Here is a 20,763-nt window from a genome sequence, read left to right as displayed (position 1 = left end):
TATATATTTGAGTGTTTACACACATATCTATACATGAAATGATTGTATTAATAATCAACACAAAGTATGCGGGAGCAGAGTGTGTTTCTGCGAGTCTGTAGTGAGAGAGAGGATTTTTCTCCGGATTTCATCCCCGCCATGTACGAGGTTACGATATGTCGGCGACTGTGGAAACGCGCAGCGCTTATTAGTTACTGGTATATATCTATATATATATATAAGATATTTTATAATATTTTATTTTGCGAATGATATATTTATATATTATACAGACTTTTTTGAAGAAAATTCAAAATCATTCGTAAAATAAAATATTATAAAATATCTTCACATGCCTAATAATAATAATAGAAGGCATCTAAAAAACGATAACGACCTTCTATGGAAATTATAAAAACTAGCCACCGGATTTTAAATAACATTTTAATGACGAAATAAGTTACTTAATATTAAGGGTCACATTTATGATTAAAAAAAAATAGTTGAGCAGATTGTAAGATTAACAGATGTAATATAAAAGTGGATTATAATCTATATTTTTCTTACTTTAATAAAGGTTAATTAAATCTATCAATTAAGTTTATCTAACTCTCTATTATTTTTATTTCTTGATTTTGCATAATTGTGAGAAAAATTAGCCTCTCGTTGTTGATAAGACGATGAATTTAGGTATCATGATTTAAGGAATCTCCTTGAGCATTTCGAAGCACTATTTTTTTAAAAAAATAATTGAATGAAAAGGTTATGATTAGATGTTAATACACCAATTTAGTATTAATTATTAGTAATTAATGAAATGTACAACTAAGTTATATTCCTTCTTTCCTCATGTTTATGGCTTTCGTGTCATAATCGCAATTCCTCCATGTGACGCTCACAAAGCCCTCCTCTTTTTATTTTTTATTTTTTGGGGAAAATTAGCAAGTCTTTTTTTTTTTTTTAGTTATATGTGGAACGAGGTTTCTTCATATCACCTGGAATCGGACTCAGACATCTCTTCTATTGAAACATATTTACATTGTTGCACCATAAGTGAGGTATAAACATTTTTTTGTATTTCGCTACGAAAAAAGAAATTAGAAGATAAAAAGTGCATGTGTTTGTTCATAATTCTGTGTTATAAGATCAAAACAGACGATATTCCAAATATTTCAAGTGAGACATACGCTCCCAACTCAACGATGAGGAATGGCCTCGATATGTCATTTCCATTTTACAACAAATCTTGCATTCTCTAAAGACATAATATATAAATTTAGAATAAAATTTGTCGGATTGGATCTAATTAAACCGCTTGAATTAATATAAAACAGGTTACTATTTAAATTTACTCACCAAGATCACCTTCGGAATCTCATGTTTAAAACCGCAATTTTTTTTTTTTTACTTCTTTTAAAATTTGATTCAATTGTAAGGCGAAAAATGATTCGATACCGCAAAAGTCAATTTAATTAATAATCGACTGCTTCGATCTTGAGCATAAGTTCAGTTCTCGTAACATGTAAATCTTTGAACTCAAGTTCTCAAATTTATTTAATGACCACACATTTAATATTTTTGCACTGATTAATTGATTTCATAAAGCACGAATTTAATATAATTAAATTTAAAAGGCTGACCTTTAAAGTGAATAACGTGTAAGATAATAGTCATTTTTGAGCCCATTAATTCTTATAATATAATTGTCAATAAAATCGTGGAATGCATTACAGGGATTAAAATTATGACTTTCTCGCATGTGGAAATATTTTAAATCTATTTAGGCCAACATTGAAAAAATATTACTTTTTTATGTCGAAAATATTATTATTTTTTTATTGTAAACATGAGCAGTGTTGACTCGTCTCACAAGATACCTATTTAAAGATTAATTGGCTAAACTTGTCTATCGAGCAAAGATGGATAATCATGTGATAATCTGACATATACAAATCTCGATTAGCACCATCTTAATTCTTAATTAGTGAAAAAAGGATAAAATATTAGGACAAAACCCATAAACCTCGGAGTTATTAATGATATATATTGGATTAACGAGCCTTTTGTAGTTTCTTGACCCCTCAAATTAAAGTTGAACTTTGGATGTCACATTCGGACGAATAATTTTATCAAAGTAGTGGCACAATGATTTCAGGGCAAAATACAATTAACTCGGAANATATATCCATCTTTTATTTACTTAAATATCACTTCATATTATATATAATTTTCATTACTTGTATAACTTAGATGAAAAAAGTAATAACAGTAATAATAATAACCAATCAAATCTTAATCTAGTTATAATTAGGATGATGATTAAGAGGAGGAAAAGCGATGGAAAGAATTGATTAAAAAAAGCAAAAAGGGGTTTCCCGGATCGGGTCCGCTGGGGATCTAATCCGCAGGGTCCGAATTAATTAGCGCAACTAAAATAACACAAAACACGAGATCCACAATTCCCTGGAAGCACTGGACAACTTTATTCTTTGATATGAAATAATTAATGAATTTTTGGTGCAAATCATGTTTATGTTTATATTGTTTAATATTAAAATTTATGGTAGATCAAAGAAAAGGGGTTTTGAATAAGTTTAACTTAATTGGAAAGAAAAAAAAATATATAGATATTTTATTTATTAAGAATTTTCAGACTTTAATCATTATAACTTTTAGGTGTTTGAAACTCTTTAAACACAAATCGAATAACATATCTCCGCCTGAATTCACATGATATACACTCGATCAAGCCAATCCTATATGAAATTATCGTGTCGAATGCCGGACCGTCAAATTTATCAGTCTAAGTACAACATTGATGAATTTTTTTTTTTTTCCTTTTCTGAATTGAAACAGATGATTGCTACAATTATGTCTCAATTTGACAGATCGGCGCAAGATGGGCAGTAACTCATTGACATTGATGACTAAATTTTGGTGCTAGTAATTTATGTGAGGTGTTTGTATATTTATAAAAATAAACACTTATATTGATCTGATCATAGTTATTTTTTTTCCCCGAAAATTCAGAATATACGATCCATAGGTGATTTCTAATATTTATAAAATGTATATAAATATATATTTGATGATAATTGAATTTAATATGCGAGAGAACATATCTTTGACGACAAGAAATATAGACTGTGTAGTGGGCAACACCACTCCGGGATTTCTTGTTGGCCCCAAACAGTATCTAATCCATTCTCATCCCATCACATCAACACAATTCCCCCCATGCACAAACAGACATTTTGGGCTCCACAAAACCAAAATTACCAATAGTAGAAATATAATCACATCAAATAAGCAAATTTTTTTAAAAAATATAAATATATAGATTGCATTTTTTAATATGATATTTGTTTTAGTTATATTGGAAAAAAACGAGAACCTACCGCATATCTAAAATAGAGGAAGCACAAATTAGTTTATGTTATATTGAGATATCTATATTCCGAGTTTTTGTTTTGTATAAGATAATCTAAACAAAAAGAAGCACAAGTTAATCTGTGTTATATCGAGATATCTACTCTCGATTTTTGTTTTGTATAGATTGTTTGGTCAATTATCTCACTTGAAAGCAAAAGATATGAGGTCCATCAATATTTTTTTATTTTCCGGTGATCAATCATCTTACACAAATACATCGATAGTAGAACTCTCTGTGTAATATAGACTCACCCGAAAAATACTAGGTCTGGTTGGTTTGCAAGTTCGTGCTTCAGCCATTTTTTTTTGGGGCACATACACAAAACCCACTTGCTTTTCTTGACATGGAATGGATTAATTAAACACACATATTTATGCTAATGGTGTCTTATCAAATGGTTTTCGGGGTCTTCAGATTTTAATTAAATATGGATCACATGTATTTAAACTCTATTTTTAAAATAAGAATATGATAGATGACTGCTGTATTATTATGGAGGAGGAGTGGTCTCCTTACTTGGGCGGGCCAACCAAATAATTTGGATCTTGAATTGGCCCATATTAGCCCATCAAATGTTCGAGGCCCAATGTTATCCAACGCAACAGTTTAGTACTTTAATCTATAAATCTTAACAGTGATCAATATATTATATAATTCATAATCTTTCACTAACCCAGAAATCCCTCCTCCGTCTCCGTTCACCGAGATCAGAGTATTATATCTTCAATTAATGTTTAATTTCATTATAATTGAATTGGAAGTTATTTTGATAGGAGGAAATTCCAAGTTGTAAATGCATGTAGCGGTGGATCTCAACGGGTTTCTGCAATTCGTGGTAACAGCCTTTTTGTTGATTTTTGGATTGCTGTATCTGATTCGGAACACTGCGTCGAGATATTTTATGATGGACTCCAATTTCGATTCTTCGGCCTCCGATTATTCGTCGGTTAGCAAGAAGATGGAGACGGCCCCCAGTGCCGGCGGCGCTGGTAGTGTTGAATCATGCGCTGTTTGCGGTAATTTGACGAAGAAGCAGTGCGCCCGTTGCAAGATGGTCAAGTACTGGTATGCTACTTGTTGGAATTTATGTGGTAGATATATTTACAATACAATTTGGGGGCACTATTGTATTGCTTATGTGTTTTGCGGGTTTAATTTTGTTCAGCATGTTATGTATTACTGTTTTGTAATTGTATTTATGCATGTCTTTGTCAAGTGGGTTATTAATTTTTTTACTGCTTTATTTATTATTATTATTATTATTATTATTCATTAAACGAAGTAGTAGATATTTTCTAATTTAATTGATCTGTGGTCATTGTAGTATGGGTTCAAGGGTTTAATTTTGTTCAGTAAAGCTATGCACTACTGTTTTGTAATTGGAATGGAATTATGTGCATGTGTTTTTGTAGTAGGTTATTAGATTTTCTACTTATTTCTTTTTTTGATTTTGAAATGTAGTACTTTATTTAGTGTTACGCCTTGTGCTTGATTTTTTGTTGTTGGAACTGGGCTATGTACGTAGTTGCACGGGTGCGTGCTGGGTGGATACTCATGTTCAAGTTTTATCCTTATTCAACATGGTGGATATAATAACGATAATGAGTAGAAAGAGTAAATTCACTTTATTGTTATTGATGTTAACTAATATCAGATTGACTGTACTTATGCTACAAATTGTTTGCAGTTATCTATATTACAATCATTTTATGTTTTTTGGAACTCAATCTCGCTTAAATCCCATTTAATGAGGTAATAGACAGAATGGGAAGCTAAACAACTGTTTTTCCTGAATCTTTCTCTCTCTAATTATTAAGCATTATGCAATGATCACTATTTCTTACTTCTGGGGGATGGACTAAGTCTTATTAACAAGAAAATAACTGCTACTGTTTGCGGTGAAGGGTGATTGAAGGTGTTGTGGATATGCACAGAAACCTGGTTATCTTAATGATGTTGAAATTCAATTTTGTAGGCAGCATATCTGCTTTTATTCAGTAATCATGCTTTATGCTAATACGCTGGTACTGTTTTTGGTTTAGGCATTGAACTGATCCCTTTAACGTCTTTTTTTTACAAATTGTGGCCACTAAAAATGCTTTGTAAACTAAGTGAGACTAAAGAATATAAAGATTCCGTCACCTGTATATTCTTTCCCATACCAGATGCCATTTTACGATGTTTAACAGGAGCAATACTATGTATGCTAAATTTTCCGCTGGCTCTTTCAACTGCTATAGCTGCATATCTCAATTTTCTGTACCTTTGAAATTTTAGCTCTGAAGCTTGCCAAAGATCTCACTGGAATTCAGAGCACAAGACAAAATGCAAGGACCTACAATCATCTTCTAAAGCTAATTTTATGCAATCTACATCTGCATCGAGGGGAAGGAAAGCATCAATAGTTCCTTTAGGTGGAAGCATCAAGATTCTCAAACAGTCAAAGAAGGTTAAACGTCTATCTATTTTGTAGGCTGCTTAAGTAATTTTTTACTGCTATTTTGTTGGAACTGTGCTTCATTTATGGTCTCAGATACTTTTTCCGTACGAGGAATTCGTTGATCTCTTCAATTGGAACAGTCCTGGTTATCCTCCTTGTGGACTTCTGAATTGTGGAAACAGGTAAGTTTAGTGAATGTTTCCTTTCATGCCATAGTACTGTGCCAACTTCCCATCTATCAATCCTTTTGTTTCCTTTTGCCCCTATGCAGCTGCTTTGCTAACGTAGTTCTCCAATGTCTTGGTTACACCCGTCCACTTGTTGCTTACCTGATGGAGAAAGGCCACCGAGTAGAATGTAAGTTGATTGATTAAAACTATTTACATCTCGTTATGTTCTTTAAAATATCTCGCACTTATTTCATTTGTATTGTTAATTGAAGATTTCTTTTTTTAAAAATGTCCTTATAAAATTTACCAGGTCAAAGGGATGATTGGTGCTTCACGTGTGAACTTCAAACTCATGTAGAAAGGACTACCCGAAATCTTAATCCATTTTCTCCTGTTAATATCCTTTCAAGATTGCCTAATATTGGTGGCAATCTTGGATATGGGAAGCAGGAGGATGCCCACGAGTTCATGAGGTCCTTATTTCTATGTTCCTCATCTTATATTTGACATTTCTTGCCCTTTCTAGATTTTTCTGGCTGCAGAATGAACCTCAGTTTCGTTTTTCTATATTGTTGATTAATTGTTTTCAAATGCTTCTTTTTTAACACCAATTTTATTTATATGTAGGTTTGCCATTGACACAATGCAATCAGTCTGCCTTGATGAATTTGGTGGAGAAAAGGCTATTCATCCTAGCTATCAGGAGACGAGTCTTATTCAACATATATTTGGTGGTCGTCTTCAATCTCAGGTAGCTTGACTTGATGAATCTTAAGCTTTTATACTATTATTTATTCCTCTTTTTTTTTTAGCATGCAATTTCTATCTGAGATGATTAAAGATCCTTAAGTTGGAACTTCTGTCTGCCTGATTTTTTATTTGCGTACTGGATGCCATGGCTAAAATATCCTGTCTGAACTTCTATGCTTCCCTGATATTCTCATCATGGTGATCATAAAAGCTTGGCACGTGAGCTATCACATAACATGATTGTCAACATGTTGCAATTAATGGGAGAAGTTTCATTTGTTTTAGCTGGGAAGTATAGAAATCGGGCAGTTCGTTTCTTCTTTGTCTAGAATTTGTTAATTTCGACAAACCATTCATATATTTGTTAATTTATACATATTTTGATTATTTCCCTCTGCTTTCAGGTTATATGCACGAAATGCAATAATGTTTCAAACCAATTTGAGAATATAATGGATTTAACTGTTGAAATACATGGGGATGCTGGATCTTTGGAGGAATGTTTGGATCAGTTTACTGCCAAAGAATGGCTTCATGGGGATAATATGTATAAATGTGATGGGTAATCTTCCTATATTCTGAAACTTTTCTCAATCGTTTGTATTCCATAAAGATGGATAGTCTTTAGGACTTGCGTTTTCTATTAAAAATTAGGTCGAATTCACCTTAAATCAGCTAACCTGAATCCTGATAAACTTGTGATAAACATTTATACGATTTTCTCACGATGATAATATAGCCACTTAATAACAAAGTAGAATTACCTTTTGGAAGTGAGTTATGCTTTTTACCTTTTTTAAGACTGATTTTATTACATAAATGTTTTGTCAAGCCCTACACTTCATTAGAAATATAGTGAAGATAGCATGCAACAACACATATGTGGTTTGGTCATAATAACTAACATTTACAACAAAATGCATACAGAGCTGAGCTTCATTGATGTGTCTTTAGTTTAGATTAAAATTATTCTCTCTTATGTATGTGGAAGAATATGTGGGTAAATGTGATAGAAAATATTTTCTAAATCTAAATCATTATCAAATCATATCAATCTTAATAATATCAAGTATGATTATGGAATTTTTTTTTTGATTGTAACACTTCTCGAGTTAACCCCCAGAAATTTTTTCTGAAAGCTTCAACCTAAAGCACAAAAACTAAATTGTTAAAATTTAGCACAATGTTGTATTAAAAATCATAGAGGCAGAGAACGGTTGGACAGACATAGTCTTAATGCATATGCTGATATAAGAGTAAATCATACAGATGGATAGAAGATTCATGATTTGTTTTACCTATAACTGCAATATGACTGTTAGAAATATGGATTTTTTTCTTCATACCACATGGTTACTGTACTCACACAATAATTAAAAACATATTTCTGGCCTCTGGGTATGGTCACTATTTATTTATGAGAACAGCAACAGTCACGTTTTTTTCATGATATGTATAGAAAACCCTATATCTATATTCTTGATTTGATCCCACGTGAATTTTAAAATAGTATGATTGAGTAATGGGAGTATGCAACGTAGCTTGGGATTTATTTAGTTCGATCATAAAAACCTACATTCACCAACCAATGCCCAGACTGCTGAAACTCTATCCATGTCTCTATTTTAAATTACAGTTATCATCTCTTTCTACAACGGAGAATTTGTTGGGGTAAATGTTGTAGAAACTCTTACCTGAATTTAAATAATAATCAAATCATATAAAATATGTGTTATTTTAATCCTGTAAATTATGATCCCATGATATATTCTTTGATTTGTAATGGACTCGTATGCTGGATTTCACCAATTAGCATGTGTTTCCCTACAGCTGCAATGATTATGTTATGGCATGGAAACGCCTTACAATCCGTTGTTCGCCAAACATCCTTACAATTGCCTTGAAGAGGTTTCAGGTCTATTTTTTTTCTTAATCTGACGCACTCCATTTTTTTTTTCCCACTGCGACCCCATTTTTCTCTTTTGCCTTGGTGGAGGGAAGGCCTGAGTTAGAGGGATTCATCCAGTTGTTTATGGAGTGTCTTGAAAATTTTTCCCCATGTTCCTGCAGAGTGGTAGATTTGGGAAACTTAATAAGAGGGTGACTTTCCCGGAGACACTAGATCTCAGCCCTTACATGGGTGAGTTAGCAGATGGAAATGATATTTACAAGCTCTATGCAGTTATTGTACACGTGGACATGCTGAATGCATCATATTTTGGCCACTACATCTGCTACATTAAGGACTTTCGTGGTAACTGGTACATGATTGATGATTGGAAGGTAACATTGTAGGAACATGTTTTGTTTGAATGCATGCATTTATGATTATTTTTCCAAACACTGAACTTCCATAACAGATTTAGCTGATGAGCTAATGTTCTCTTTTATTAGGTTGCTAGCGCTGATTTGGACGAGGTGCTTTCGCAAGGAGCTTATATGCTCTTATATAGCAGGTCAGTCCTCTCGTTTAATACACAGGACAAGTTACCCTCTGGATTTATATCGATGCAATATTTTCAATCTCAGAGGCTCCAAGTATTGTCATATTTTCTTACATCTAAATACGGCAAACCGCTGAAAGCTCTCAGTATACTTCTCTTGTCTTCTCTGTTTCACCAATTATTATCCATCATGACAGGCTCTTTGCTAAAACAATAGCCAAAAGAGTGCTGCATAGGTTAAATATGCTTTTGCTTGTATCTTCTGTTCAGATTATCAGCTGCTGTGCATGACTAATGCTGATCAGCCTTTTGTGTCCTTTAAAATTACTATTATGATTGTTGTATAATGATGTTTGTCATGTGTTATTTTTTACAGGATTTGTGCTCGTCCGTCGTGCTTACTTCCTGATGAATCTTTAGGAAAAGAAGAAAAGGAGAACATGAAATTACAAGAATTAGATCTTTCTCTGAACCAACCTGCTGAATATTCTGCTGCAGAATTGCTTGGTAGTCCAGTCCCAGTCAATTCTGAGCAGTTGTCTTCTTCTAATTTAAGGTCAGTGATCAGGAAAAATCATGAAGAATCATCTTTGGTCAGTGATGCAGAATGTGCAATAAAAGACTTAAAATCCCTCTCTTCGGAAGAATGTTTTCCTGTCGTCATGGATGTTGATATTATCAAGAGCAGAGAAGTATCCCTGACGCTTAATGAAGTCGCTTTTTCTGAGGAGCATTCTATTCCACCAGCTTCTGCTACTACTTCCTTGACTGTTAACTGTTCCCTACAACCAGATGTCTGCAAATTTCGAAATCTCTCCCCCGTATCTGATGTTGAAAATGAACCTTGGTGCAGGGAAAAGAATATCAAAGAAGGTTTATTCAGAATGTCGAGTGGAAATCCATCTGCTGCCGCAAACTACATCTTGGAGAATGTGGACACCCAAGATGTTTCTTTCAAGGCTTGCACCAATGGTGAGGCTCTACTAGAAGAGAACTCGTCCAGTTCCACGGCATTTCCTGAAAATGGCAACTGTGGAAATGTTTTAATGTTCCCTGATGATACTCCATTTGTAGTTAAGAAATCAAATGGAGAAAATTCTGGAGCAAAGTTGAAGCCACTTTTTGCTTCTGGTTTTCTTGATAAACATCCACGAAATAAAGGTACTAGCTTGTCATTTCAGAATGGCCGCATCTTGAATAATGAGCAAATGCCGACTTCAGCACATGCGAATGGAAAAGTGTCTACAAAAATCTGATACACCTAAGGTTCTTGAAAATGGCGATTCTGGTGAGCAAGCTGCGTATGGCTGAGGTGATAAAAAGTAACATTATCAAGGAGGAAACATTGAGATTAAAACTCGATCATTGGTGAAAGCCCATGGATACCATAGTATCTTCAAACGGCTTTTTAGGATAAATTACTTGAAAGAACGTCTAAGGATGATGCACATATGGTCCCAAATTCAAGTACGAGAAATTGGTCGGAAATCGTCTCGGGGGTTTGTGTGAAAGATTTTAACACGATCAGATAGGCAGTCATGTTCGTTAGATGTCAGAGATTTGCGTATGGAAGTCATTAGAAATAATTGATTGGTAATCGGTGATCGATTTAAAATTGTATTTTTTACGTGTTGATATCATTCAACGATCCCATCGTCACAAATGGATGCCTGGGAATTTTTCTCCACGGTTTCGATATTTACCAGAAATCTTGGATGCTCTTGTATTTCATTGAAATGTAACGGATACGTTTAATTCATTTTGGGTGCTGGAACTTTACGACTCCCTGCAAGACACTTTTTTCTTTTAACTTTTTTATAGCTCTGAAATTTAAGCTGGCCCACTAAATAATACATCCGTATTTGAACGTTTTTTTTAAAAAAAAAAGTGTTCTCGTATTCCCTTTCGATGTATTTAGCTGTTGTTAACTTTGGTATCCAAACGAAAAATTCGGAACTTAGAAAAGAAAGATTAATGAGTGATACTTTTCTAAAACAATTTGAGTATGATTTATAACGAAAAGTAAGACCAATTAAGTATGTTACAAATTTTTAACTCCAAGCATCCTTCAAGCTTGACTCTCTATAAATCTTCTTTAACACAATAATTTGAATTTATAATAATAATTATGAGAATAATGAGACAATATGTGTGATCACATGACAGCTAACAAAAATTACAAAATAGCAATCAAGACCACAGAAACAAGAAACAAAAAGACCCTAAATACAATGAAAACTTCCTCAGAATCAAATCCTACTATGCATAGCAAGCCACAGAAAAACACCATATATAGCAACTCAATCCACATGTAGGACATCGTCGATCCATTTCAAGGGCTAGTAGTGGAGCTGATGGCAGCAGCAACCGGAGGTGGTGCAAGAAAAGGGATCCTCGGCACATTGGTGGGAATTGTGGGCATGGCCACAGGTAATGGTGGCAGACTCAGCGTAGGTATGGTAGGCAATGATGGGATAGTAGCGGGCAAGGGTGACAACGTGGGCTTTGGCAAAGTTGGAAGTGTTGGTTGTTTAGGCAATGAGGTAGCTGGAAAAGGCGGCAATGCGGCAGTTGGGAGGTTTGGCAGGGCGGGAAACGGTGGCAGTGCCGCCGTAGGCAATGGTGATAGGTTAGGCATAGTTTGTAACAGGCTGTGTGATGCTTGACCAGTGTGGAGGCTTGTGAATGACAATGTCAAGATTAGAGACACAAGAAAATGGTAATTGAGGGATGCCATTAATATGCACTATTTAGTTGAAATTTGAGTGAATTTTTAAGACTTTATTTGATTTTGTGTGGTAAATGTTTGTATGGTGTAGGACGTATATATAGGTTCAGAGTCAGAGTCTGTGAAAATCTGCTAATTGATGTTTGATGAGATGTGGTTGGCCAAAGTTCAAAATATCACCGATTTGTTTACCTTCCAAGATTGAAGTTCTTGATATGGAGTTGGACTGACACGTACGTGCGAGATTCCTCAAGTACAAACATACATCATTATACTGAGATATTAACAAAATAAATAAATATGAAGAACTGCGATGCATTTATTAAAGCATATATATGGGTAATAAATGTAACATTATATATCAAAACTTCGACAAAAAGAATTATTAACACCAATAATTATGACCATGTATTGGAGAAACGGATATGTCAAATAGTCTTTTCTACCGTGATCATGTTATGTGAATGATGAACTCATTATATGTACAATCGCGTCAGATTTAGGTAAGTTTTAACGTTTTACCATATGATCATACCGCAAAGTTGGTGCTTGCTTTTACAGTTTCACCGATTTTACTTGTCACGTCCATGGACATTTCTTTTTATTTATTTATTATTATTATTACTTTTGCACGACTCACCTTCGGCTATTGCCCATCTCCCGGTCAAGGATCCATTTTCACTAAATCCAACCTTCAAAAACTATTTATTTTTCTTGATCCAAGAACAGTTGGATCGACCCGTTTTGTGTTTTTTGTTGTCATCAAGAATTATTAATGACAATTGGACCGACCCATTTCATGTTCTTTCGTTGTCCGTTGAGAATTGTTTCAGAAGTCATTTCTTGATTCATTTTCGGGTGAGTGCTTTTGTTTTTCTTGATTTCATTTTCGAATTATCTCAATTTTTCTGCATAAGATTTCAGAATCTTGACTTATTTTTTGTTTCGTTTCTCAATCGCGGGTGGTTTTCTTCCTGTTTCTGCTTACGGACAATAGCTGGATTTAATAAATTAATTGAACTCAATCTACAGCTGGGAGTTTCTAGATTCTTTGTTTTAATCGAAAAGGGATATCTTTTTTGGTAGGTCTGTACATGGATTATAATACAGAGTCGACTCCGTACTTGAGGTCAGTTTTTTCAGGTTCATTTAATGTTAGTCTGTGATTACAGAAAGAAGCAATAGTTTTTCTCTGACAGGTTGACTTAAGTTTGCCCATTCCTTTTGAATAAAATATCTGTTCTCTGTGCTTTCTTTCCAGTTGTGGATTTTGAACAAGCATTTTTACTATTCTGTGTGCATTCGTACTGTTTGAATCTTGAACTTAATTATTGGAGTTTTCATTTCGGAGCTTTCGATTTAAACACTTTATTTACCTCTCTCTCTCTTTGTCTGGTTCATTTGTTTTTCATTTTTACCACGCTACTGCTGTGACCAGAAACAGTTCGCAAACTAATGAGCTAATTGGATTATTAAGATATGTTGGTGTAAACACATGATTCTTGGAGTAATTTAGAATAAGAGTACGCGTTTGAATGGTGTTTAAGAGTTTCCGTATCTTGTTTGTGGTTTTCGAAAAATTTATGGAAAAAAAAAGTTCAGAATGAGTGATTATCAGAGCCATTCAGCGCTTGCACTAATGCTAAAAAAGGAAAAATTCTAGTATTGAAGCATTTTGGGACTGTTGTTGTGATTAACTTATAGCATCTGTGACGCAGTTTGTTCGCTGCCGTATCATATGGAATTGCCTCGATGGCGATGGTTTTCATCAATAAAGCAGTGCTTATGCAGTATGCACATTCAATGACCCTTCTCACACTCCAGGTACAGTACACATTAGTGAAAATGCATTTTTTACTTGTAACCTTGTTTTTTTTTTTTTTTTTGTGGGTCTTTAATCGGCATTTCTTTATATTAACTTGAGGTGCTGTAGCAATTGGTGACAACTTTGCTTATTCGGATTGGTAGAGTTATGGGATATAATAATGCCAAAGAACTGAACGTAGAAACGGCGAAAAAACTTGTACCAGTTTCCTTATTCTACAACGCTAATGTGGCCTTCGCTTTAGCAAGCTTGAAAGGAGTAAATATTCCGATGTACATTGCCATCAAACGATTAACACCACTTGCTGTTCTTGTAGCTGGATTCTTTACTGGAAAGGGGAGACCTACAACTCAGGTTTATAAATTCTATTGAAGTCTTGTTGTCAGAGCCTTTCAATATATTTGTTTTATGCCATAAATAAAAAAGGATAATAAAAGAACCAATTTGATACCTTTTATGATCATATTATTCAATCATCGAATATGTGTTATTTGTGCTGTGATGATTGCTGGAGGTTGGCTCCACATGTTCTGTTGATTACGGTGTATTTTGATTGCGTCTCTATTGCATTTTTACAAATAAATGGCCTTAGTGTAAGCTTGTAGTTTCCTACATGGTACTTCAGAGAGAATAATTTTTGTAGTCCACCTTTAGTATTTGCACAAAGTGATGGTCAGATATGAAAATGTGTTTTTACCTTTCTTATTACTATGTCTTAATATCATAGCTTTATTCGACATAGATAAATTCTCGCATCTGAGTTTTCACGAAGTTTCTCTAATTTACTGTCTGGTCCCGTTAAATTTCAGGTGACTCTGTCTGTTCTTTTAACCGCTGCTGGAGTTCTTATTGCAGCACTTGGTGATTTTTCTTTTGATCTTTTCGGATATTCAATGGCTTTTACTTCCGTTTTTTTCCAGGTGCTCTTTTGCCCTTCTATTTGCCAAATATTAGTGTAGAATTATCTCGATTTGTTCGTTGAGATTTTTTTAGGCATTGTTATTTTATCTTTCTCGGTTTTTAATCATATGGATAGTTGCTTGCATAACGCTTCTTTTTTTGGCCATATATACAGACCATGTACCTTGTATTAGTGGAGAAATCAGGTGCAGAGGATGGGCTTTCTTCAGTTGAAATCATGTTTTATAACAGCATTTTATCATTACCTTTTCTGCTATTCCTCATCATAATTACCGGAGAATTTCCGAATTCCATGTCGATACTTTTTTCCAAGGTCAGATCTCGATTCATATTCAAACATTTATAAATTCATTTTTAGAAATTTTCTGTGGTTGCTCATGCACAAGGGCCAGAGACGGTAATGCTTTAAAAACAAGGGAATTTTAGTACTATGGCGGACGTAATTTGTTTAAAAGAAATTACAAAATCACCGAAGTATCAATATAATTAACTTGGTGTCTTCAAATTTATCTGTAACCTCGCACATATCGGGCTTTTTTGTCATCACTCGCGTGCATTTTCTCATGTTGAACTTGTTCTTGAAGCTCTAAATATTGTCATTGAGATCAGTTTTATTGGTATTTTTAGTTAATTTCCAACATAAGGAGATCGATAAGTTAATGTAATGGAATAGCTTGGTTCTGTATCAATGGCATTGAAACTTAATCAAAGAATTATGTATAAAGTTATCTTTAACAGATGTCGAGTGGTATTTTTAGTGGTTCAGAGTTTGGAAAAAAAATAAAATTGTCGGTGGTTTCTTCCTTCGGTTTCTGTCATCCTAGACTCCCAGTTGTTCATATTCTATGTTATGTGCGGAAATTCTTGAATCATTGACCCTCACTTACAAAAATATATATATGTTTAGACTGAAGGCATCTTTTTGATGTGTTTGCTAGCATCTTGTAATAATGTGTTTAGGACATCTTCCACTCGAGTCTATTTTTTGTGCTCGATTGCAGATGGAGTAATACTTTCCTGTTGTTTTTATCGTGCACACACCAAAATTATTTAAGGAGGAGCCATAATTTTCCCGGTGAATTACAGAGCACTTCACTCTCGTTTTTGGCCATTCTTCTTCTTTCCCTGGTGATGAGTATAGTTCTGAATTACACCATGTTCTTGTGTACCATTGTCAACTCTGCTTTAACGACTACCATCGTTGGCGTCCTCAAGGGTGTCGGTTCAACAGTAAGTTGGCAACATTTAAACGTCCTCTTCCTCGTATCCATTCAAATCCCACCGATTTATTTAGTTGCTCGCAATTTGGTTTTGGTCAGACACTAGGCTTTGTCTTGCTAGGAGGAGTACAAGTACATGCTTTAAATGTCACCGGGCTAGTCATCAACACAGCCGGTGGTGTTTGGTATTCTTATTCAAAATATCAGCAGAAGAAGAGAAACAAGTTGCCTAAGATGATGGCAGACTTGGAAATGCATAAAAAATGAGATACATTCAAGAAGCTCGCTTCTTTTACATGTTCTCGATGGGGATTTCAGAGTTTCGACCCATGAGTTCGTTGTGTTTTCGAACCGTTTTTTTTTTTTTTTTATATAAGTTGGAGATTTATTCATATCCTGACTTTCAAATATAAAAATCAAAATAACCAGCGTCGTTTTACTTTGCTGGATGGATTTTTGCTTTACTAGTTGATTCATAACCCAACCGCTGACAAACATACACTATTTAGCAATTCAAAAGCTATATCAAGCCAAGTGTCTATTCAAATCGTAATCAGCACTAATGTTATATCGTTAACTACACATGATAAAACTTGGACGTTGTTGGCGTCATTTGATCGTGGATAGTGTCTGAGAGATCTTAGGAGCAGAACATGCAAGTCGGGTCGGCGCGAAATATTTAGATGTCTGAACTTTTACATGGATTTATCAGAATCATTTTTCAGTATAAATATATAATGAGTGCATCAGTGCATGCATATATAATGCGTACAAATTCTACATTCAATACTTCGTTCAGCAGAGGTTCGGCCACCAATTAAACCATATTATCAGCAGAAAATCAGAGGAGTAAAGACTGGTCACATATAAACAAAAAGTACATAAATAGACTTCCTCAGCTTCTGTACCCCCTTTTGACAGGCATGAAGGTTCTATAGCGTCATTCTCACTTACGCAGCCAAACTTCAAGACAAGGCAGGATCGATGGGATGCTAGAACGGATAACTTTTTTTCTTATTAACTTGTGGAAAAAGTGTGATCCAAATTGACGCCAACTTCAGACCCAACTTCATCGTTTGAATAAAAATTTCCACAAGGGGAAAAGACTGGTCAGATTATTGTCACTCTAAGCAACTGACAGCAATAGATGAGGTCCAAGGTTTTGTTTATTAACTCAAAATATGGAGCCCTTTAAGGTAGACATTCGCTCCGTAAAGCCACATCCCCCATTTGAAAAGGAAAATCCAACAAATGCTAAACGCAGTGAGTCGAATCACAACTTCCATTTAATAAATTAATTACCTTCAAGATGAGTGTGAAGCCGCTCTTCATCCTTAAATCTAATCAAATACGATAATTATTTGAGAGAAGCATCACTGCCGCAGACATGCAATCAAAAGAAGCATCTAGAAAGTAGCAAGCTGGGATAAACAATATTTCGAATTGAAGATCCCACAGCAGTGCGGTGAAGGTCGAAACCACAAGAAAGGGCAGATGCACGCAAACACCTCGATGACAAAAACAAAACATAGATTTTTAGCAAGTACTATGAGAAGTTCTAATAGTAAATCAGCTACTGATATTGATCCATGAACTCAAAAGTCAAAAGATAACTGAGAATGTTCCAAAGTTAAAGCTCATAAGAAAGATGGCAACAACAGATAAAGTGACAAACTTACTACTGAAGTAGTAAAGATAATCAACCAAATCCGAGTAGGCGTCTCCCCACTTACACAGGCCTTAATAAGTCCAAGCACTAAACACACAATGGATATTCTCCTGCATAGACATACAAGTATTATTAACTAATCCAAGTTCAACTCCTGCTCCTGCGCCTTTCCCTGATGCCATTTCTGCATAAATCATAAGCCAATAAAAACAAAATTAGTAAATATCGAATAATGTGACAACCAAAAATAAAAAAGTATAACACACTCAAAATACTAATGCCCATACGATAACCAGAACACCAATGCATCAACGACAATCTTCAATTTTCATAGCGAGTTTGCTCAAAAGAGCTAAAACAAACAACACCTTCTCAGCCAGGAGCATTCAAGAGCAAGAAAGCACATTGGAAAATGGAGAGCAGAAATATGGTAATTAAGACTAAATATTTTTTGAAAAATATCCTGCAGTATGGAGAGCAGAAATATGGTAATCAAGTCCAAATATTTTTTTGTAAAATATCCTGCAGTTTACAAAGATACTATTGGGGCATGTAATACATGATGTACATTTCATTTTTATGTGTATCAAAATGCGATAAAACAGAAACATCGAGAGAAAATCTTGACACAAGCAACATCAGATATATAGCTTCTGCATGTAAAAGCACATGGTAAGCGTATATCTTATTTCAATAAAGGAATACAAGAGGACCTAAAGTGTGTTCAAGCTATCTAACAAACGCATATAATCTCATCCATTGAAATTTGGTTCGAGCTACAAGTCACTTAATTTAACTAAAAAATTAGATGATCGCTCAATACTATGTTAGAATGGTAAATAAAAGTAAATTCTCCAACAAACTTAAAAGATAAGAGATGCATATGAGAAGATATCACAGAAGGGAAACTTATGATCTCACCCGTTGGCATATGGCACCTCGTCTCGTCCACGATATGGAGACTTGCTGAGGCTGCGACCCCTGGGAGACAAGCTGCGACGTCGAGAAGTGCGACCACGGGGACTGTAGCTCCTGACCCACCAAAACAGGCAAACAACAGGTTTAAAATTAATTGTGACCAATGACTTTACTCTTAATGTCGCATCTAAATTGCCCTATCATACCTTTTACCATAACTTGGGCTCCGGCGATACCTAGGAGGGCTACGACTCCTACGCCTTCCAGAACCTCCTTGCATCCTGCACTCACGGGCAAAATGGCCAGGCTCGCCACATTCATAGCATTTCAAATCAGATCCAGAACGACCACGACCCCCACCACGGCCACCGCCGCCGCCGCCACCACCACCTTTTGAGTTGTGTGAAAGCTCAACTCTCCAACCATTTTTACCTATTCGGGAACAAGAATATAATCGCCAGATCAGAACGGGGACCAACTGGAAATTTGGAAAAGTAAAACCTGCTAAACTTCTCAACATTTTATGGAGATAACTACGAAAATCTCACCATCAAGCTCCCTAATGGCATCTTGGGCATCCCTTCGATCGTCAAAATCGATGAAAGCATAGCCAGGAGGCCTCCTTGCAACCCACACACTGCACAAAAAATTCAAATACATAAGAAAACAATAAGTTCTTCCAGTCATAATAAATATACACAAAGGCACAACTTAAAGAGGATATCGTGCATGCAAGTGAATGCATGAGTCAGAGCGTGAGTAGGACTCCATGCTGGACACCTGTAGCTGAGTCAAACCATAAACTTGACTTCTTTGGCCATATGTAGCTGGGTCAAAATATTTGTCCATGATTGAAAAGCTGTTCATAATAAATATTTCACTAGAGCAATCTCCATCAACAAAAATCAGAACACTCCATTATAACTCATCATTCGAAACCATTATATGAGTTATCCTAACTGCAAATCATAAGCCGTTAGCCACCAAAAAACACTTGAGAATGCAAAACACCACATCCAAAGTAAAACAAACGACTTTAGAGCAAGTAAAATACTCGATGTTTTTACCTCCTGATAACACCAAATACACGAAATTCGTCCTCAAGTTCACGTTCAGATACGCGCGGGTCCAAATTTCCAACATAAACCCTCGACATCTTGGATCAAAGTTCCTGGCCAACTCAAAAATACATATGATCACCATCTGAACATAACTTTAACGGGGAAAAAAATCATTGATGACTAATACCCAAAAAAGATCTTTGATTTGTGCGATAGAAAAGGCAATTTTTCCAATAAATAAATAAACAACCGAAGACAACCGGGTAATCATTTACCAAACTCGGGGAAAAAAAGGTGAAAAAAATCGCGGGATTTCCTTGTGGAACAATCCTGAACCTAGGAAAATACAGTATGTGACAGCAATTATCCAATACTATGAAATAGCGGGATCTTACGAGAGAAAAACCTGAAACCTCGATAGAATTGGGAAAACCCTAGCGGCACCAGAGACTGATTATAAAGACATACGGGAGAAAGGGCAGCGGGTGTCTTATAGAACATCTCATTCACTACAACGGGTGCACGAATGTAGAATTACCATTTTAGGCCTGCTTTGATTCTGGACAAAATAATTTCTCCAGTTGTACGTACATTTGGGCCTCCACAAAGCTATAAAACAAGGCCCACGTCTGTGGATATTTATCATTTTTATTTATGATTTGGATTTGGACATTTTTAATTTATTTCATTACTTATTTATCATAATATACCCATTTTGGGATTATAAATAATAAAATTACAGTATAATTTTCACCCTTTGAGGTGCAGTGTCGTAACATCATTATCTCATTTATTTTTCCAAACAGCTAACTATTAGTCAAACAATATTCTAATTGCAACCGTATCATTCTTTATAATTAATTAATAATATCGTTTATTTTGGAAACTCCATGTTGAATACCACTAAACATATATAGAGTATATAAAAAGTTTAAATTGAATACCTCTAGATTTTAAAATTCCATAAAAGTCTTTAAAAATATAGAGTGAATACATCTCTTTAATTATAATTGTAAGAGCGATCATGGGCTGAAGATGGAGGGAGGATTGAGGCGGAGACGGTGGCAGGATTGGGAGGATTGAAGGGAACTTTGGAGGGAATTTCAAAGATTTTGGAGATCAAGTTAAAGTTACATTAGATATTTATGCATCATAAATAAAATTCTATTTTGTTTGCGAGTGGGTCTCATGTGAGACCGTCTCAC

At 34.9% G+C, this 20,763-nt stretch overlaps 3 protein-coding genes across 13 annotated transcripts; 2 read left to right on the top strand and 1 right to left on the bottom strand.

Moving 5' to 3' along the window:
• Positions 1–4,075: 4,075 nt before the first annotated feature.
• Positions 4,076–10,815, top strand: LOC140961429 (ubiquitin carboxyl-terminal hydrolase 18-like). 2 transcript variants are annotated; one of them, XM_073419938.1, is made up of 12 exons: positions 4,076–4,477; positions 5,690–5,861; positions 5,946–6,034; positions 6,124–6,209; positions 6,333–6,495; positions 6,650–6,773; positions 7,177–7,334; positions 8,603–8,687; positions 8,843–9,055; positions 9,167–9,228; positions 9,593–9,772; positions 10,070–10,815. In XM_073419938.1, the coding sequence occupies exons 1-12, from the start codon at positions 4,206–4,208 to the stop codon at positions 10,470–10,472; spliced, it is 2,007 nt and encodes a 668-aa protein (XP_073276039.1). In that variant the 5' UTR covers positions 4,076–4,205; the 3' UTR covers positions 10,473–10,815. The 2 variants fall into 2 exon arrangements, with proteins under 2 accessions (XP_073276039.1, XP_073276038.1); XM_073419937.1 differs by having other exon boundaries at positions 9,593–10,815.
• Positions 10,816–12,423: 1,608 nt separating this feature from the next.
• Positions 12,424–16,365, top strand: LOC140961215 (UDP-galactose/UDP-glucose transporter 7-like). Of its 6 annotated transcripts, none has more exons than XM_073419591.1 (8): positions 12,424–12,447; positions 13,031–13,073; positions 13,663–13,768; positions 13,878–14,123; positions 14,579–14,689; positions 14,845–15,003; positions 15,777–15,920; positions 16,010–16,365. In XM_073419591.1, the coding sequence occupies exons 2-8, from the start codon at positions 13,039–13,041 to the stop codon at positions 16,175–16,177; spliced, it is 969 nt and encodes a 322-aa protein (XP_073275692.1). In that variant the 5' UTR covers positions 12,424–12,447; positions 13,031–13,038; the 3' UTR covers positions 16,178–16,365. The 6 variants fall into 6 exon arrangements, with proteins under 6 accessions (XP_073275692.1, XP_073275696.1, XP_073275691.1 ...); XM_073419590.1 differs by lacking the exon at positions 12,424–12,447 and adding an exon at positions 12,496–12,802 and having other exon boundaries at positions 16,010–16,364; XM_073419593.1 differs by lacking the exon at positions 12,424–12,447 and adding an exon at positions 12,497–12,802 and having other exon boundaries at positions 13,031–13,451; positions 16,010–16,364.
• A 249-nt stretch (positions 16,366–16,614) lies between these two features.
• LOC140961217 (serine/arginine-rich splicing factor RSZ22A-like) lies at positions 16,615–20,108 on the bottom strand. Of its 5 annotated transcripts, XR_012172309.1 has the most exons (8): positions 19,954–20,108; positions 19,565–19,668; positions 19,046–19,134; positions 18,704–18,929; positions 18,501–18,611; positions 17,590–17,763; positions 17,213–17,418; positions 16,615–16,977 (listed from the first exon to the last, which is right to left on the bottom strand). XR_012172309.1 is itself a non-coding variant. In XM_073419596.1 (6 exons), exons 2-6 carry the CDS (start codon positions 19,651–19,653, stop codon positions 17,727–17,729), a joined length of 552 nt encoding a protein of 183 aa, XP_073275697.1. In that variant the 5' UTR covers positions 19,654–19,668; positions 19,954–20,108; the 3' UTR covers positions 17,424–17,726. The 5 variants fall into 5 exon arrangements, 3 of the variants coding, with proteins under 3 accessions (XP_073275697.1, XP_073275699.1, XP_073275700.1); XR_012172308.1 differs by having other exon boundaries at positions 16,615–17,418; XM_073419596.1 differs by lacking the exons at positions 16,615–16,977; positions 17,213–17,418 and having other exon boundaries at positions 17,424–17,763.
• Positions 20,109–20,763: the final 655 nt, after the last annotated feature.

Source organism: Primulina huaijiensis, chromosome 16, assembly GCF_012295235.1.
Source record: "Primulina huaijiensis isolate GDHJ02 chromosome 16, ASM1229523v2, whole genome shotgun sequence".
NCBI classification, from domain to species: domain Eukaryota; kingdom Viridiplantae; phylum Streptophyta; class Magnoliopsida; order Lamiales; family Gesneriaceae; genus Primulina; species Primulina huaijiensis.
This window is presented reverse-complemented; position numbering and strand designations above follow the sequence as displayed.

Coding starts and splice junctions, on each gene's coding strand:
- LOC140961215 (XM_073419591.1), top strand. CDS start 13,039: ATGGATTATAATACAGAGTCGACTCCGTACTTGAG. Junction 13,074..13,662: donor GAGTCGACTCCGTACTTGAG/GTCAGTTTTTTC, acceptor TCTGTGACGCAG/TTTGTTCGCTGCCGTATCAT. Junction 15,004..15,776: donor TGTCGATACTTTTTTCCAAG/GTCAGATCTCGA, acceptor GGTGAATTACAG/AGCACTTCACTCTCGTTTTT.
- LOC140961217 (XM_073419596.1), bottom strand. CDS start 19,653: ATGTCGAGGGTTTATGTTGGAAATTTGGACCCGCGCGTATCTGAACGT. Junction 18,930..19,045: donor TGCCATTAGGGAGCTTGATG/GTGAGATTTTCG, acceptor GTTCCCGAATAG/GTAAAAATGGTTGGAGAGTT. Junction 17,764..18,500: donor GAGGTGCCATATGCCAACGG/GTGAGATCATAA, acceptor TGATTTATGCAG/AAATGGCATCAGGGAAAGGC.
- LOC140961429 (XM_073419937.1), top strand. CDS start 4,206: ATGCATGTAGCGGTGGATCTCAACGGGTTTCTGCAATTCGTGGTAACA. Junction 5,862..5,945: donor TTCTCAAACAGTCAAAGAAG/GTTAAACGTCTA, acceptor TTATGGTCTCAG/ATACTTTTTCCGTACGAGGA. Junction 6,210..6,332: donor GAAAGGCCACCGAGTAGAAT/GTAAGTTGATTG, acceptor AAAATTTACCAG/GTCAAAGGGATGATTGGTGC.